The following is an 18,924-nucleotide window of genomic DNA, read 5'->3' as shown; positions in this document are numbered from 1 at the left end:
GACGTTGGTAAACAATGGTTAATATTAGAGGGATTACTTACAAATGCAGGTAAACAAGGGTTAATATTAGAGGGATTACTTACAAATGCAGGTAAACAAAGGTTAATATTAGAGGGATTACTTACAAATGCAGGTAAACAAAGGTTAATATTAGAGGGATTACTTACAAATGCAGGTAAACAAAGGTTAATATTAGAGGAATTACTTACAAATGCAGGTAAACAAAGGTTAATATTAGAGGGATTACTTACAAATGCAGGTAAACAAAGGTTAATATTAGAGGGATTACTTACAAATGCTGGTAAACAAAGGTTAATATTAGAGGGATTACTTACAAATGCAGGTAAACAAAGGTTAATATTAGAAGGATTACTTACAAAATGCAAGTAAACAAATGGCAATCAAGTCTCCGTCCCTGACTTTCGCTTGGCTGATTTCATAGGACTGAAAAATTACTTACGTGGGCTGAACTGGAATGACCTGACTAAGGGTCAGGTAGGTGGTGATGGTTGCCGATATGATGCTTTACAGGGCATAGTTCTAGCTGCTCAGTCAAATTATGTTCCAAATAGGGAAATCAGATCAAACAAAAATGATCCTAAATGGATGAACAATAGATTAAAATATCTGATTGGTCAAAAGAGAGGCATATATAGGCAAATCAAAAGAGGAGAGGGGCAATTGAGAAATCGATATATTCAGTTAAAGAGAGAAATAAAAAAGGGAATTAGAAAAGCAAAAAGAGATTATGAGGTTAAAGTTGCAAGAGAATCGAAGACTAACCCAAAAGGATTCTTTCAGGTATACAGAAGTAAGATCAGGGACAAGATAGGCCCACTCAAAAGTTCCTCGGGTCAGCTCACTGACAGTGATAAGGAAATGTGTAGAATTTTTAACACATACTTCCTCTCAGTTTTTACACAGGAGGATACCAGCGATATTCCAGTAATGATAAATTATGTAGAACAGGACGATAATAAACTGTGCACTATTAGGGTCACTAGTGACATGGTCCTTAGGCAAATAGATAAATTAAAACCTAACAAATCCCCAGGCCCTGATGAACTGTATGCAAGGGTTCTAAAGGAATGTAAAGAGGAGCTTAGCACACCTTTGGCTAATCTTTTCAACATATCACTACAAACTGGCATGGTGCCAGATAAGTGGAAAATGGCAAATGTGATACCTATTTTCAAAACAGGTGACAGGTCCTTAGCTTCGAACTATAGACCAATAAGCCTAACCTCCATAGTGGGAAAATTTATGGAATCAATAATTGCCGAGGCAGTTCGTAGCCACCTTGAAAAGCATAAATTAATCAACGAATCTCAGCATGGTTTTACAAAGGGGCGTTCCTGCCTTACGAATTTATTAACTTTTTTCACTAAGGTATTTGAGGAGGTAGATCATGGTAATGAATATGATATTGTGTATATGGACTTCAGTAAGGCTTTTGACAGGGTCCCACATCAGAGACTATTGAGGAAAATTAAAGCACATGGAATAGGAGGAGAAATTTTTTCCTGGATAGAGGCATGGTTGACAAATAGGCAGCAGAGAGTTTGCATAAATGGGGAGAAATTAGAGTGGGGAAGTGTCACGAGCGGTGTTCCACAGGGGTCAGTGTTGGGCCCCCTGCTGTTCACAATCTACATAAACGACATAGATGAGGGCATAAAGAGCGACATCGGCAAGTTTGCCGATGACACCAAAATAGGCCGTCGAATTCATTCTGACGAGGACATTCGAGCACTCCAGGAAGATTTGAATAGACTGATGCAGTGGTCGGAGAAGTGGCAGATGCAGTTTAATATAGACAAATGCAAAGTTCTAAATGTTGGACAGGACAATAACCATGCCACATATAAACTAAATAATGTAGATCTTAATATTACGGATTGCGAAAAAGATTTAGGAGTTCTGGTTAGCAGTAATCTGAAACCAAGACAACAGTGCATAAGTGTTCGCAATAAAGCTAATAGAATCCTTGGCTTCATATCAAGAAGCATAAATAATAGGAGTCCTCAAGTTGTTCTTCAACTCTATACATCCTTGGTTAGGCCTCATTTAGATTATGCTGCACAGTTTTGGTCACCTTATTACAGAATGGATATAAATTCTCTGGAAAATGTACAAAGGAGGATGACAAAGTTGATCCCATGTATCAGAAACCTTCCCTATGAGGATAGACTAAGGGCCCTGAATCTGCACTCTCTAGAAAGACGTAGAATTAGGGGGGATATGATTGAGGTGTATAAATGGAAGACAGGAATAAATAAAGGGGATATAAATAGTGTGCTGAAAATATCTAGCCTAGACAGGACTCGCAGCAATGGTTTTAAGTTGGAAAAATTCAGATTCAGGAAGGATATAGGAAAGTACTGGTTTGGTAATAGAGTTGTGGATGAGTGGAACAAACTCCCAAGTACCGTTATAGAGGCCAGAACGTTGTGTAGCTTTAAAAATAGGTTGGATAAATACATGAGTGGATGTGGGTGGGTGTGAGTTAGACCTGATAGCTTGTGCTACCAGGTCGGTTGCCGTGTTCCTCCCTTAAGTCAATGTGACCTGACCTGACTAGGTTGGGTGCATTGGCTTAAGCCGGTAGGAGACTTGGACCTGCCTCGCATGGGCCAGTAGGCCTTCTGCAGTGTTCCTTCGTTCTTATGTTCTTATGTTCTTAAAGGTTAATATTAGAGGGATTACTTACAAATGCAGGTAAACAAAGGTTAGTATTAGAGGGATTACTTACAAATCTACACTCAGAAATAACTCCTCACTGGAGTGGGAGGCACAGTTGTTAGTGCAAAAAAAAAAAAAAAAAAAAAAAAAGATGAAATCAGGGCTGTAATAACAGATATCTCTACATAAAAATATAAGACTTTTCAAGACCATCACGTCAGTTATGTAAGAAATTAACGCTCTTACATTTATCTCTTAAGATTAAACTTCACAAATTCTCTCAAAAAACTTCCAGTCCGTTGAATTTACGTTGAATTTGGTGAAAGCAGAAGACATAACTACACCAACAATATTTATCATTTCGCAGACAGGCGAAATTTATTTAGAAATATTATTTCTTGGTCTACAGCAGGATTCGATCCTGCAAACTCGGCGTCAGAGTACACAGTACTTTACCCACACAGTCGGACTCCAGAATCTGGCGTTGCGGAGTAAGTACTGTGTACTCTGATGCCGAGTTTGACGGTTCGAATCCTGCTGTGGACTGAGAGATAATGTTTGTAAACAATTTACACCAATAATATGGATGAGAGGGAGCATAGTGTTTACATTTACGACATCTTTATTGGATATATTTCGGTCCTGGCAACTCGGTCACTCCAAATGGTCTTTTGGAGTGACCAAAATGCATCCATACTGTTGGACTTTATGCCACCAGCACCAACAGCCTGACTGAGCAAGACGTTGAACTAAGAGGCTTGGTACGAAGCCCAGCAACGGGGCGATGATCTCAGGAACCTGGGTAAGAGTGAGTCATCCTACCTGACTCACCTCACACTCATGACTCACAAGTTGCATCCATATTCGATTACATTTGCATGTTCATTCCCTTTACACCTCATCAAGGGGAGAGGGGGAGGGGCCTTGATACTTTTGGAAGGTTCTTGATCCAAGGACCCTTCCCGTGACTATATTAATTATAAGAAAATAATAATAATAATAATAATAATAATAATAATAATAATAATAATAATAATAATAATAATAATAATAATAATAATCCGCAGAGAAACAGATGTTATTTTGAAGTTTACTGATACTGGGAATTATAATATTGGTATTGTTATTATTAATAGTCATGGGAGGCGCTAAATTCGTCAGGGCCATACAGAGTGCCTGTGTATACATGTGTATATTTTATATCTTGTGTATGATCTGACAAAGTTCTATACAGAGCTTTATCAAGCTGTCCCAATGAAAGCTTGTATTGCAACATGTACCTCTCCATAATGGAAAAAATAGTGTGAATTTTATTATATAAATTAAACAGTATCACACATGTCTCTGGGACCAACAATGTCGTATCTTATGTAAACAATTGACAGCCCGATAGTTCTCAGCCAAGACTTGTATTCAAGGTGATTTATTTCTGAGACGATCTTGGCCAGTGATTTAATATCCTTACGGTGTTTTAATGATCAGTGTATGTCTAGTAGTAACTGCGTTATTAGTATTAATATTACTGCTGTTTCATTTATAGGGAAACGATTGACTCGTAAGGGTGATATAGCGCCTGAAGAATGGGAGATAATTAGGTTTAATCCGAGGAATGAAATGGTGGCTCCAGGAACAGAAGGTAAAGTGGAATGGTAATGAAATAGCTTATATATGGAGGTTTAAGTTTAATATGTTTATTATGCACCCCATACCCATCCTGTGGGCGGTAGTCAAAAGATTACAGAGGTACATAATTGGTCCAGGGACTGGACTCCAAAGTTTTGATAGCTGAGCAAGTTACAGAGGTAATGAATTCACAATTTACAAAGGTAATGAACTCACAATTTACAAAGGTAATGAACTCCAGGTAGGTCTAGTCATGACAAGTTACAAAGGTATTTACAGATTACAGAGGTACGTAATGGGTCCAGGGACTGGGCTCCCAAAGTTGTGATGGCTGAACTAGGTACAAGGTAATGAACTCACAAGTTACAAAGGTAATGAATCCTGTAAGAATGGTTACTTAAGTTTATACATGGCTACAATCATGAACAAATTATAGTGTAATGAGCAATTCATACTTCCACACCCGGTCACAACTGTAGTGAGTTATTGGTGCAAACATTGATTGTTGAGACACACACACACACACACACACACACACACACACACACATATACAAATTCATACACACACACACACACACATAAACACACACACACACACACACACACACACACACACACACACACACACACACACACACACACACATACACAAACTCATACACACACACGCACACACACATACACACACACACACACACACTCATACACACACACACACTCATACACACACACACACTCATACACACACACACACACACTCATATACACTGTGTCTAATCGACATGTGCCTAGGACAAAATGGTAACTAACACTCATACACATACACACGCACACACAAACACACACACACAAACACACACACACAAACACACACACACACACACACACACACACACACACACACACACACACACACACACACACACACACACACACACACAGGAGCTTGGACTCGACCCCTGCAATCTCAACTAGGTGAGTGCACACACATACACACACACACACACACACACACACACACACACACACACGCACGCATATACAACAGGCCTAGTGTCTAATCGACATGTGCCTAGGACAAAATGGTAACTAACACACACACACACACACACACACACACACACACACACACACACACACACACACACACACACATGCACACATGTGGTAATGCTTTATTTACAGCTAGCAAAGTCAGGGTATTTCTCCAGAATGGTCTGCAATATACCACTGTGGATAAAGTACTATGGAGGGAGAAAGGAACTGTGGAATGAGGATACGTTTCGCCATGACTGGGTTCATTATGATTGGTGAAACCGCTGGTGGAGAAACTCTCCCTTCCATAAATGCCCTGAAGTGTACACAAATGAGAACACTTGTGTACATTTCAGGACATTTATGTCGGTATCAGTGTACCATGTACAACCGTAGAAAGAAAGGATGACTTAGGGAATGAGGCGGAATATCAAGGTAGAGAGTGGAATGAGACATGGGAGGAGAGGGCGAAGCAGGATGGGCGGGGAAGAGCAAGCAGTGAAGAGTGGGCGGTGGCGAGTGGGCGGTGGTGAGTGGGCGGCGGAAAGTGTGAGTGTGTTGTGAAGACATTAAGTGTCATCAAGGTTACTCCTCATAAGGCACACTACACCTCCGTTCTACCCCTTAAGTGTACTTGCAATAAATTATTATAATCATAACTAAGGGTTACATCCACAAAGGTCATCCAGCACTGACTTGCAATAAATAATTTTACCATTAGAAGACTGACAGAGAACTTGGCTGGGATAATCCATGACCTTCCTTATTTGCATTATTTATTTCCCCTTTCACATAATAAAACGTATAACTAAAAGTAAAATATGAATTATGCAAAATCCTACAAAGATTCAGATTTGTAAATTCATGTGGTCATTTTTTATTGTCAAATTTAAATAAACCACAGGAGGTTCCTGGATAGAGGCATGGTTGACAAATAGGCAGCAGAGAGTTTGCATAAATGGGGAGAAATCAGAGTGGGGAAGCGTCACGAGCGGTGTTCCACAGGGGTCAGTGTTGGGCCCCCTGCTGTTCACAATCTACATAAACGACATAGATGAGGGCATAAAGAGCGACATCGGCAAGTTTGCCGATGACACCAAAATAGGCCGTCGAATTCATTCTGACGAGGACATTCGAGCACTCCAGGAAGATTTGAATAGACTGATGCAGTGGTCGGAGAAGTGGCAGATGCAGTTTAATATAGACAAATGCAAAGTTCTAAATGTTGGACAGGACAATAACCATGCCACATATAAACTAAATAATGTAGATCTTAATATTACGGATTGCGAAAAAGATTTAGGAGTTCTGGTTAGCAGTAATCTGAAACCAAGACAACAGTGCATAAGTGTTCGCAATAAAGCTAATAGAATCCTTGGCTTCATATCAAGAAGCATAAATAATAGGAGTCCTCAGGTTGTTCTTCAACTCTAAAGGAATGTAAAGAGGAGCTTAGCACACCTTTGGCTAATCTTTTCAACATATCACTACAAACTGGCATGGTGCCAGATAAGTGGAAAATGGCAAATGTGATACCTATTTTCAAAACAGGTGACAGGTCCTTAGCTTCGAACTATAGACCAATAAGCCTAACCTCCATAGTGGGAAAATTTATGGAATCAATAATTGCCGAGGCAGTTCGTAGCCACCTTGAAAAGCATAAATTAATCAACGAATCTCAGCATGGTTTTACAAAGGGGCGTTCCTGCCTTACGAATTTATTAACTTTTTTCACTAAGGTATTTGAGGAGGTAGATCATGGTAATGAATATGATATTGTGTATATGGACTTCAGTAAGGCTTTTGACAGGGTCCCACATCAGAGACTATTGAGGAAAATTAAAGCACATGGAATAGGAGGAGAAATTTTTTCCTGGATAGAGGCATGGTTGACAAATAGGCAGCAGAGAGTTTGCATAAATGGGGAGAAATCAGAGTGGGGAAGTGTCACGAGCGGTGTTCCACAGGGGTCAGTGTTGGGCCCCCTGCTGTTCACAATCTACATAAACGACATAGATGAGGGCATAAAGAGCGACATCGGCAAGTTTGCCGATGACACCAAAATAGGCCGTCGAATTCATTCTGACGAGGACATTCGAGCACTCCAGGAAGATTTGAATAGACTGATGCAGTGGTCGGAGAAGTGGCAGATGCAGTTTAATATAGACAAATGCAAAGTTCTAAATGTTGGACAGGACAATAACCATGCCACATATAAACTAAATAATGTAGATCTTAATATTACGGATTGCGAAAAAGATTTAGGAGTTCTGGTTAGCAGTAATCTGAAACCAAGACAACAGTGCATAAGTGTTCGCAATAAAGCTAATAGAATCCTTGGCTTCATATCAAGAAGCATAAATAATAGGAGTCCTCAGGTTGTTCTTCAACTCTATACATCCTTGGTTAGGCCTCATTTAGATTATGCTGCACAGTTTTGGTCACCGTATTACAGAATGGATATAAATTCTCTGGAAAATGTACAAAGGAGGATGACAAAGATGATCCCATGTATCAGAAACCTTCCCTATGAGGATAGACTAAGGGCCCTGAAACTGCACTCTCTAGAAAGACGTAGAATTAGGGGGGATATGATTGAGGTGTATAAGTGGAAGACAGGAATAAATAAAGGGGATGTAAATAGTGTGCTGAAAATATCTAGCCTAGACAGGACTCGCAGCAATGGTTTTAAGTTGGAAAAATTCAGTTTCAGGAAGGATATAGGAAAGTACTGGTTTGGTAATAGAGTTGTGGATGAGTGGAACAAACTCCCAAGTACCGTTATAGAGGCCAGAACGTTGTGTAGCTTTAAAAATAGGTTGGATAAATACATGAGTAGATGTGGGTGGGTGTGAGTTAGACCTGATAGCTTGTGCTAACAGGTCGGTTGCCGTGTTCCTCCCTTAAGTCAATGTGACCTGACCTGTCTAGGTTGGGTGCATTGGCTTAAGCCGGTAGGAGACTTGGACCTGCCTCGCATGGGCCAGTAGGCCTTCTGCAGTGTTCCTTCGTTCTTATGTTCTTATGTTCTTATACATCCTTGGTTAGGCCTCATTTAGATTATGCTGCACAGTTTTGGTCACCGTATTACAGAATGGATATAAATTCTCTGGAAAATGTACAAAGGAGGATGACAAAGATGATCCCATGTATCAGAAACCTTCCCTATGAGGATAGACTAAGGGCCCTGAAACTGCACTCTCTAGAAAGACGTAGAATTAGGGGGGATATGATTGAGGTGTATAAATGGAAGACAGGAATAAATAAAGGGGATGTAAATAGTGTGCTGAAAATATCTAGCCTAGACAGGACTCGCAGCAATGGTTTTAAGTTGGAAAAATTCAGATTCAGGAAGGATATAGGAAAGTACTGGTTTGGTAATAGAGTTGTGGATGAGTGGAACAAACTCATAAGTACCGTTATAGAGGCCAGAACGTTGTGTAGCTTTAAAAATAGGTTGGATAAATACATGAGTAGATGTGGGTGGGTGTGAGTTAGACCTGATAGCTTGTGCTAACAGGTCGGTTGCCGTGTTCCTCCCTTAAGTCAATGTGACCTGACCTGACTAGGTTGGGTGCATTGGCTTAAGCCGGTAGGAGACTTGGACCTGCCTCGCGTGGGCCAGTAGGCCTTCTGCAGTGTTCCTTCGTTCTTATATTCTTCTTCTTCTTCTTATGTTCTTATGTGTACCCTGGTGTGGTCAGTGGTCAGTCGTCACGTGAGGTCACAGACCCTGAGCTGCTTTGGGGATTAGCGTGGACGGTTACAAAGCATGGCTTGCTTCTGCAGTGTTTTAAAAATTGAAGTTGGAGAGTTGAAGGAGGAGGTCTTGCTTCTCCAGGAGGAGATTAGGAGGCTGAAGGTCCACCTCAATGGGTCTGGGAGAGTGTGTGAGGTGGCTGGAGTTGAGCGGAATGAGGCTTCTAGCAGTGAGGTGCAGTCTGTCTCTCGCTGTGAGGAGATTGTAGGTGGGGAGGTAGCAACGGCTACCAGCAGTGAGGTGCAGTCCAGCACCTGCTACAAGTGGCGAGTGGTTCCCAGTAATGGGAGGAGAATCAGAATAAGGAAAGTTAAGAGTGAAGATCTGAAGGTAGGAAATTGCTTCTCTGTTCTTCAGGATGAATGTACTTCAGTGGCCAGTGAAGGTAAGGGTACTACTGCCCCTGCTAACAGAGGTAAGCGCATTCTTGTGGTTGGTGACTCTCAGGTAAGATATATTGACCGTGCTTTTTGTAATAGGAATAAGAAGATGAGAGATAGAGTGTGCTTCCCTGGAGCTGGTGTTGGGGACATAGTTATCAGGCTGAATAATATCATGTCAGGTAATGGGAACAAGCCCATTATCTGTCTCAGTGCTGGTGGAAATGATATTGGGAAGGGTAGGAGAGAAGAGCTGCTAGATAAGTACAGGTCAGCTATAGATTTCATTAAATCTAAGGGAGGGGTCCCAATCATATGTAGCATCTTGCCTAGAAGGGGAGTAGGAAATGAATGGTTGTCTAGGGCAATTGGTGTAAATTGCTGGCTAGACAGATACTGTAAGGAACTTGCAATCCCATTCATTGACAGCTGGAACAACTTTTATGGCAAACATGATATGTATGCAAGGGGTGGGGTACATCTCTCTGGAGCTGGGGTGGTAGCACTTGCAAACTCAATTGAGAAGGCCATTGGTGAAATGCCTATGATTTTAAACTGATAGAAGATAGAGGTATGGGTGTGTGTGGGAAACAAGCAGGTTGCAACACTAAGGTTGGAAACAGTAAATGTATAAAAGGCATTCAGCATGAAGTTATAGATAAAGACAATAGATCAGGTCAGCAAACAAAGTGAGCAGAGGGCAGCAAGGGACTAGCTCCCTTAAGATTTACTATACTAATAGCAGGAGTGTAAGAAATAAGATATATGAGCTAAGATTAATTGCAAGTGCAGGAAACATAGATATTATTGCTATAACAGAGACCTGGCTCAGTCTGAAAGATAGAGAGATGCCCTCTGAATGTCACATACAAGGCTATAAATTATTCCACACTGACAGGGTCAACAGGAAGGGTGGTGGAGTAGCGATGTATGTCAGAGACAATTTAAATTGTTGTGTTAGACAAGATATAAAATTAGAAGCGTCAGCCACTGAATCTGTTTGGTTACAGCTTCTCGAGGGCCGAGAAAAACTAATTTTGGGTGTGATTTACAGGGCCCCAAATCTTGATAGGGAGTGCAGTAAACTTCTATGGGACGAAATTCGTAAGGCATCTACATACGAAAATGTTGTGCTAATGGGAGATTTCAACTATAGACAGATTGACTGGAGCAATTTGACAGGAAATTTAGAGTCAGGTGACTTTCTTGATACGATCCAGGATTTTTTTTAAAACAGTTTGTGACAGAGCCAACTAGGGGAAATAACCTTAACTTGGTTCTTGCCAGTAGGGAAACACTAATTAATAATCTTGAGGTTAATGATGAGCTTGGGGAAAGTGATCACAAATCACTCAGTTTTAATATATCATGGAATTCCCCTAATAATGGCAATCAAGTCTCTGTCCCTGACTTTCGTTGGCTGATTTCATAGGACTGAAAAATTACTTATGTGGGCTGAACTGGAATGGCCTGACTAAGGGTCAGGTAGGTGGTGATGGTTGCCGATATGACGCTTTCCAGGGCATAGTTCTAGCTGCTCAGTCAAATTATGTTCCAAATAGGGAAATCAGATCAAACAAAAATGATCCTAAATGGATGAACAATAGGTTAAAATATCTGATTGGTCAAAAGAGAGGCATATATAGGCAAATCAAAAGAGGAGAGGGGCAATTAAGAAATAGATATATTCAGTTAAAGAGAGAAATAAAAAAGGGAATTAGAAAAGCAAAAAGAGATTATAAGGTTAAAGTTGCAAGAGAATCGAAGACTAACCCAAAAGGATTCTTTCAGGTATACAGAAGTAAGATCAGGGACAAGATAGGCCCACTCAAAAGTTCCTCGGGTCATCTCACTGACAGTGATAAGGAAATGTGTAGAATTTTTAACACATACTTCCTCTCAGTTTTTACACAGGATGATACCAGCGATATTCCAGAAATGATAAATTATGTAGAACAGGACGATAATAAACTGTGCACGATTAGGGTCACAAGTGACATGGCCCTTAGGCAAATAGATCAATTAAAACCTAACAAATCCCCAGGCCCTGATGAACTGTATGCAAGGGTTCTAAAGAAATGTAAAGAGGAGCTTAGCAAACCTTTGGCTAATCTTTTCAACATATCACTACAAACTGGCATGGTGCCAGATAAGTGGAAAATGGCTAATGTGATACCTATTTTCAAAGCAGGTGACAGGTCCTTAGCTTCGAACTATAGACCAATAAGCCTAACCTCCATAGTGGGAAAATTTATGGAATCAATAATTGCCGAGGCAGTTCGTAGCCACCTTGAAAAGCATAAATTAATCAACGAATCTCAGCATGGTTTTACAAAGGGGCGTTCCTGCCTTACGAATTTATTAACTTTTTTCACTAAGGTATTTGAGGAGGTAGATCATGGTAATGAATATGATATTGTGTATATGGACTTCAGTAAGGCTTCAGTAAGGCTTCAGTAAGGCTTCAGTAAGGCTGCAGTTAGAATGATAACAAATTCTCACTACAGGCAGCACACTCCACCAATATTCAAAACACTCAACCTACTCACCATACAAAACATCCATACTTATTATTGCACCTATTACATACATAGAACACTTAACTCTGATATTAACCCTCCCCTCAAACATATCCATATTGTTTCATTCTATGGAACAATGCTCTTCTCCAGACTGAGGGACTGACCACCTCAAAACTTTAAGGGTGATGGACTGATTACATCGTCTTCAAGTATCTTCTGCTTCTATCAACTTTTCTGTACTCGACTGAAGAAGCCTACTGTGTAGGCGAAACGTTTCAAAATAAAGATACCTAACTGTTGCATATGTGTCTTACCTAACAACCTGTCGGTATTTTATACCATTTTAATGTTCATATCCTTGCCAACCTCAACAGAACACATGACCATAACACAAGGCACAGATCACTCTTTGATGTTCCTCGTGTCCATCTCACGCTATGCAAAAACTTAATGCATATAAAAGGCACTAAAATCTGGAATTCATTACCTGTAAATATAAAAGAAACACTACCTGTTTATAAATTCAAGTCTCTTCTCAAAGATCACTTACTCACTCAAAACCAAATAAATACTGAATAACTGAACCTTATAAATTGTATATCCTATATGTTACTCACAATTATATCACACAAATGTTAAACCTAGGACCCAATCTAACTTTATTATTTTTTTAAATACACTACCTAACAGAATACTCCATTCGACTGAATGTACAGCAATGCAAGCAACCATATGACCTCTCTTTGTAATACTCATTTGTGCTTTATAGTTATCTGTTTACAATAATGTTCTATCACTGATTTCATCATTGCTTAGTTAATCTTAAGTTAATTTTAAGCCAGCCCGTAATGCTATGCATATAAGTGGCTTTGGCATGCTGCTCTTACCTGTATTTTTTGTACCTCTGTTTGTATGCTTAAATTACTAAATAAATAAATAAATAAATAGGGTCCCACATCAGAGACTATTGAGGAAAATTAAGGCACATGGAATAGGAGAAATTTTTTCCTGGATAGAGGCATGGTTGACAAATAGGCAGCAGAGAGTTTGCATAAATGGGGAGAAATCAGAGTGGGGAAGCGTCTCGAGCGGTGTTCCACAGGGGTCAGTGTTGGGCCCCCTGCTGTTCACAATCTACATAAACGACATAGATGAGGGCATAAAGAGCGACATCAGCAAGTTTGCCGATGACACCAAAATAAGCCGTCGAATTCATTCTGACGAGGATTTTAGAGCACTCCAGGAAGATTTGAATAGACTGATGCGGTGGTCGGAGAAGTGGCAGATGCAGTTCAATATAGACAAAATGCAAAGTTCTAAATGTTGGACAGGACAATAACCATGCCACATATAAACTAAATAATGTAGATCTTAATATTACGGATTGCGAAAAAGATTTAGGAGTTCTGGTTAGCAGTAATCTGAAACCAAGATAACAGTGCATAAGTGTTCGCAATAAAGCTAATAGAATCCTTGGCTTCATATCAAGAAGCATAAATAATAGGAGTCCTCAGGTTGTTCTTCAACTCTATATATTCTTGGTTAGGCCTCATTTAGATTATGCTGCACAGTTTTGGTCACCGTATTACAAAATGGACATAAATGCTCTGGAAAATGTACAAAGGAGGATGACAAAGTTGATCCCATGTATCAGAAACCTTCCCTATGAGGATAGACTAAGGGCCCTGAATCTGCACTCTCTAGAAAGACGTAGAATTAGGGGGGAAATGATTGAGGTGTATAAATGGAAGACAGGAATAAATAAAGGGGATGTAAATAGTGTGCTGAAAATATCTAGCCTAGACAGGACTCGCAGCAATGGTTTTAAGTTGGAAAAATTCAGATTCAGAAAGGATATAGGAAAGTACTGGTTTGGTAATAGAGTTGTGGATGAGTGGAACAAACTCCCAAGTACAGTTATAGAGGCCAGAACGTTGTGTAGCTTTAAAAATAGGTTGGATAAATACATGAGTGGATGTGGGTGGGTGTGAGTTGGACCTGATAGCTTGTGCTACCAGGTCGGTTGCCGTGTTCCTCCCTTAAATCAATGTGACCTGACCTGACTAGGTTGGGTGCGTTGGCTTAAGCTGGTAGGAGACTTGGACCTGCCTCGCATGGGTCAGTAGGCCTGCTGCAGTGTTCCTTCGTTCTTATGTTCTTAAGAACATAAGAACATAAGAACGAAGGAACACTGCAGAAGGCCTACTGGCCCATGCGAGGCAGGTCCAAGTCCCTACCGGCTTAAGCCAATGCACCCAACCTAGTCAGGTCAGGTCACATTGACTTAAGGGAGGAACACGGCAACCGACCTGTTAGCACAAGCTATCAGGTCTAACTCACACCCACCCACATCTACTCATGTATTTATCCAACCTATTTTTAAAGCTACACAACGTTCTGGCCTCTATAACGGTACTTGGGAGTTTGTTCCACTCATCCACAACTCTATTACCAAACCAGTACTTTCCTATATCCCTCCTGAATCTGAATTTTTCCAACTTAAAACCATTGCTGCGAGTCCTGTCTAGGCTAGATATTTTCAGCACACTATTTACATCCCCTTTATTTATTCCTGTCTTCCACTTATAAACCTCAATCATATCCCCCCTAATTCTACGTCTTTCTAGAGAGTGCAGTTTCAGGGCCCTTAGTCTATCCCCATAGGGAAGGTTTCTGATACATGGGATCATCTTTGTCATCCTCCTTTGTACATTTTCCAGAGAATTTATATCCATTCTGTAATACGGTGACCAAAACTGAGCAGCATAATCTAAATGAGGCCTAACCAAGGATGTATAGAGTTGAAGAACAACCTGAGGACTCCTATTATTTATGCTTCTTGATATGAAGCCAAGGATTCTATTAGCTTTATTGCGAACACTTATGCACTGTTGTCTTGGTTTCAGATTACTGCTAACCAGAACTCCTAAATCTTTTTCGCAATTCGTAATATTAAGATCTACATTATTTAGTTTATATGTGGCATGGTTATTGTCCTGTCCAACATTTAGAACTTTGCATTTGTCTATATTAAACTGCATCTGCCACTTCTCCGACCACTGCATCAGTCTATTCAAATCTTCCTGGAGTGCTCGAATGTCCTCGTCAGAATGAATTCGACGGCCTATTTTGGTGTCATCGGCAAACTTGCCGATGTCGCTCTTTATGCCCTCATCTATGTCGTTTATGTAGATTGTGAACAGCAGGGGGCCCAACACTGACCCCTGTGGAACACCGCTCGTGACGCTTCCCCACTCTGATTTCTCCCCATTTATGCAAACTCTCTGCTGCCTATTTGTCAACCATGCCTCTATCCAGGAAAAAATTTCTCCTCCTATTCCATGTGCTTTAATTTTCCTCAATAGTCTCTGATGTGGGACCCTGTCAAAAGCCTTACTGAAGTCCATATACACAATATCATATTCATTACCATGATCTACCTCCTCAAATACCTTAGTGAAAAAAGTTAATAAATTCGTAAGGCAGGAACGCCCCTTTGTAAAACCATGCTGAGATTCGTTGATTAATTTATGCTTTTCAAGGTGGCTACGAACTGCCTCGGCAATTATTGATTCCATAAATTTTCCCACTATGGAGGTTAGGCTTATTGGTCTATAGTTCGAAGCTAAGGACCTGTCACCTGTTTTGAAAATAGGTATCACATTTGCCATTTTCCACTTATCTGGCACCATGCCAGTTTGTAGTGATATGTTGAAAAGATTAGCCAAAGGTGTGCTAAGCTCCTCTTTACATTCCTTTAGAACCCTTGCATACAGTTCATCAGGGCCTGGGGATTTGTTAGGTTTTAATTTATCTATTTGCCTAAGGACCATGTCACTTGTGACCCTAATAGTGCACAGTTTATTATCGTCCTGTTCTACATAATTTATCATTACTGGAATATCGCTGGTATCCTCCTGTGTAAAAACTGAGAGGAAGTATGTGTTAAAAATTCTACACATTTCCTTATCACTGTCAGTGAGCTGACCCGAGGAACTTTTGAGTGGGCCTATCTTGTCCCTGATCTTACTTCTGTATACCTGAAAGAATCCTTTTGGGTTAGTCTTCGATTCTCTTGCAACTTTAACCTCATAATCTCTTTTTGCTTTTCTAATTCCCTTTTTTATTTCTCTCTTTAACTGAATATATCGATTTCTTAATTGCCCCTCTCCTCTTTTGATTTGCCTATATATGCCTCTCTTTTGACCAATCAGATATTTTAATCTATTGTTCATCCATTTAGGATCATTTTTGTTTGATCTGATTTCCCTATTTGGAACATAATTTGACTGAGCAGCTAGAACTATGCCCTGGAAAGCATCATATCGGCAACCATCACCACCTACCTGACCCCTAGTCAGGTCATTCCAGTTCAGCCCACCTAAGTAATTTTTCAGTCCTATGAAATCAGCCAAGCGAAAGTCAGGGACGGAGACTTGATTGCCATTATTAGGGGAATTCCATGATATGTTAAAACTGAGTGATTTGTGATCACTCTCCCCAAGCTCATCATTAACCTCAAGATTATTAATTAGTGTTTCCCTACTGGCAAGAACCAAGTCAAGGAGGTTATTTCCCCTAGTTGGCTCTGTCACAAACTGTTTTAAAAAACAATCCTGGATCGTATCAAGAAAGTCACCCGACTCTAAATTTCCTGTCAAATTGCTCCAGTCAATCTGTCTATAGTTGAAATCTCCCATTAGCACAACATTTTCGTATGTAGATGCCTTACGAATTTCGCCCCATAGAAGTTTACTGCACTCCCTATCAAGATTTGGGGCCCTGTAAATCACACCCAAAATTAGTTTTTCTCGGCCCTCGAGAAGCTGTAACCAAACAGATTCAGTGGCTGACGCTTCTAATTTAATATCTTGTCTAACACAACAATTTAAATTGTCTCTGACATGCATCGCTACTCCACCACCTTTCCTGTTGACCCTGTCAGTGTGGAATAATTTATAGCCTTGTATGTGACATTCAGAGGGCATCTCTCTATCTTTCAGATTGAGCCAGGTCTCTGTTATAGCAATAATATCTATGTTTCCTGCACTTGCAATTAATCTTAGCTCATCTATCTTATTTCTAACACTCCTGCTATTAGTATAGTAAACCTTAAGGGAGCTAGTCCCTTGCTGCCCTCTGCTGTCCCCCTTTGTTTGCTGACCTGTTCTATTGTCTTTATTTATAACTTCATGCTGAATGCCTTTTATACATTTACTGTTTCCAACCCTAGTGTTGCAACCTGCTTGTTTCCCACACACACCCATACCTCTATCTTCCATCAGTTTAAAATCATAGGCATTTCACCAATGGCCTTCTCAATCGAGTCTGCAAGTGCTACCACCCCTGCCCCAGAGAGATGAACCCCATCCCTTGCATACATATCATGTTTGCCATAAAAGTTGTTCCAGTTGTCAATGAATGGGATTGCAAGTTCCTTGCAGTATCTGTCTAGCCAGCAATTTACACCAATTGCCCTAGACAACCATTCATTTCCTACTCCCCTTCTAGGCAAGATGCTACATATGATTGGGATCCCTCCCTTAGACTTAATGAAATCTATAGCTGACCTGTACTTATCTAGCAGCTCTTCTCTCCTACCCTTCCCAATATCATTTCCACCAGCACTTGTGATGTAGTCCAGCTGGGCTTGTGAGGTCTCTGGGGAGACCTAATTTGACCAATTATATGGTCACACCTTGCCTTGGCAGGCGTCTGTAGCCACGCCCACGTCTGAGGTCTTTTGTTCTTGACGCCTCAGACCTAGGCGTCAGGTCGTACACGTGGTACATACAACATTGGGGAGGGGGGTACTTTGACTACGATATAAGCCCAGGGAAGAGCGGGGCAAGGAGGTTGTTGGTGACAGGTCCGTCGAGCGAGAGCTCTGGACAGCCGCGTGTGTAGTAGACCACGCATTGGGAACCTCGGGTCAGCTGGTCGGTGAATTAAGAGTGAGTACTAGTCCGTGTTACTGATAACATCTACCCTTCCCCCTGGTAATAAGTCTCATAGGTCAATTGTTATATTGTGTAAATTTCCATCAGGAGATGTTGTATTCTAGCCCTTTTATGTTATTAAGTAAACTATAGCCATAGTTCCCATTTTTATTTGTACCTTCATATGCTATTCCCTAGCTTGTTAAGCACTGGGATATACAGGGGACGTGCTCACTCGCTGGGATACCTCCGGTAGAGTGGGTAGAGGTCTCACATGGTGGCAGCGGTTTAGCGTTTATCATTAAACGCGGCTCACGTGCTTTACGACTGGTCGGTTTTTGCTATCAAAACCAAATATTAATTTCTTTGTGTCGCCTATCATTTGTTTTACCGTTCACTGTGACCGTAACCTTAAGAATAAACCAGGACAATCCTACTCTTATGGTTGTCAGGTGGGTGATGACCAAATATAATTTGCGTAGCAAGACGTTAAATAGTGCAATCAGACGATCCAGTAGGATACAGGTGAAGTTCCTCGTGAACAGAATGGCAGAGGCTAACGTCAATGTTAGTGATCTCGCACCAGGCTCAAGTGAAGAGTCTAGCAACATGGTTCCACAGCAAGATTCAGTGATTAATGTTAGTGACGGTATAAATAATCAAGAAAATGAGATTTCAGTGATAAATAATACTTCAGGGGTACATATGTCAGGGACAAACCATCCCCAGGTCCAAGGCTCAGGAACGAATATAGGTTCCACGGTGACCCCCAGTAGTACCACGAATACTATGGCCCCAGTGGTATCTAATACATCTACCACTGCTGTTAGCCCGGGAGTATCAACTTTACCAACCCGGGATGCTACTAACCCCATACCTCCGTATTTTAATAACCCAGTTAATGCTGACTATAGTATGTATCCTTATCTTAACTCTGTGCTTCATAGTGTTATTGCTCAAGTTATGAGTAACCCTCAATCC

General features: G+C 40.7%; 1 protein-coding gene across 1 annotated transcript in view; it reads left to right on the top strand.

The window, feature by feature from the left end:
• The first annotated feature begins 4,276 nt into the window (after nt 1–4,276).
• The window catches only part of LOC138851644 (dextranase-like), a 28,915-nt gene continuing 14,267 nt past the window's right edge, over nt 4,277–18,924 (top strand). Inside the window, exon 1 of the mRNA XM_070080968.1 lies at nt 4,277–4,318. Coding sequence (XP_069937069.1) covers nt 4,292–4,318 — 27 coding nt within the window. The 5' untranslated portion in view covers nt 4,277–4,291. The remainder of the gene's footprint in view (nt 4,319–18,924) is intronic.

Source organism: Cherax quadricarinatus, unplaced genomic scaffold, assembly GCF_038502225.1.
Source record: "Cherax quadricarinatus isolate ZL_2023a unplaced genomic scaffold, ASM3850222v1 Contig1373, whole genome shotgun sequence".
In the NCBI taxonomy this organism is placed as follows: Eukaryota; Metazoa; Arthropoda; class Malacostraca; order Decapoda; family Parastacidae; genus Cherax; species Cherax quadricarinatus.
The sequence above is the reverse complement of the archived record's forward strand: the minus strand, read 5'-3'. Positions and strand labels throughout refer to the sequence as shown.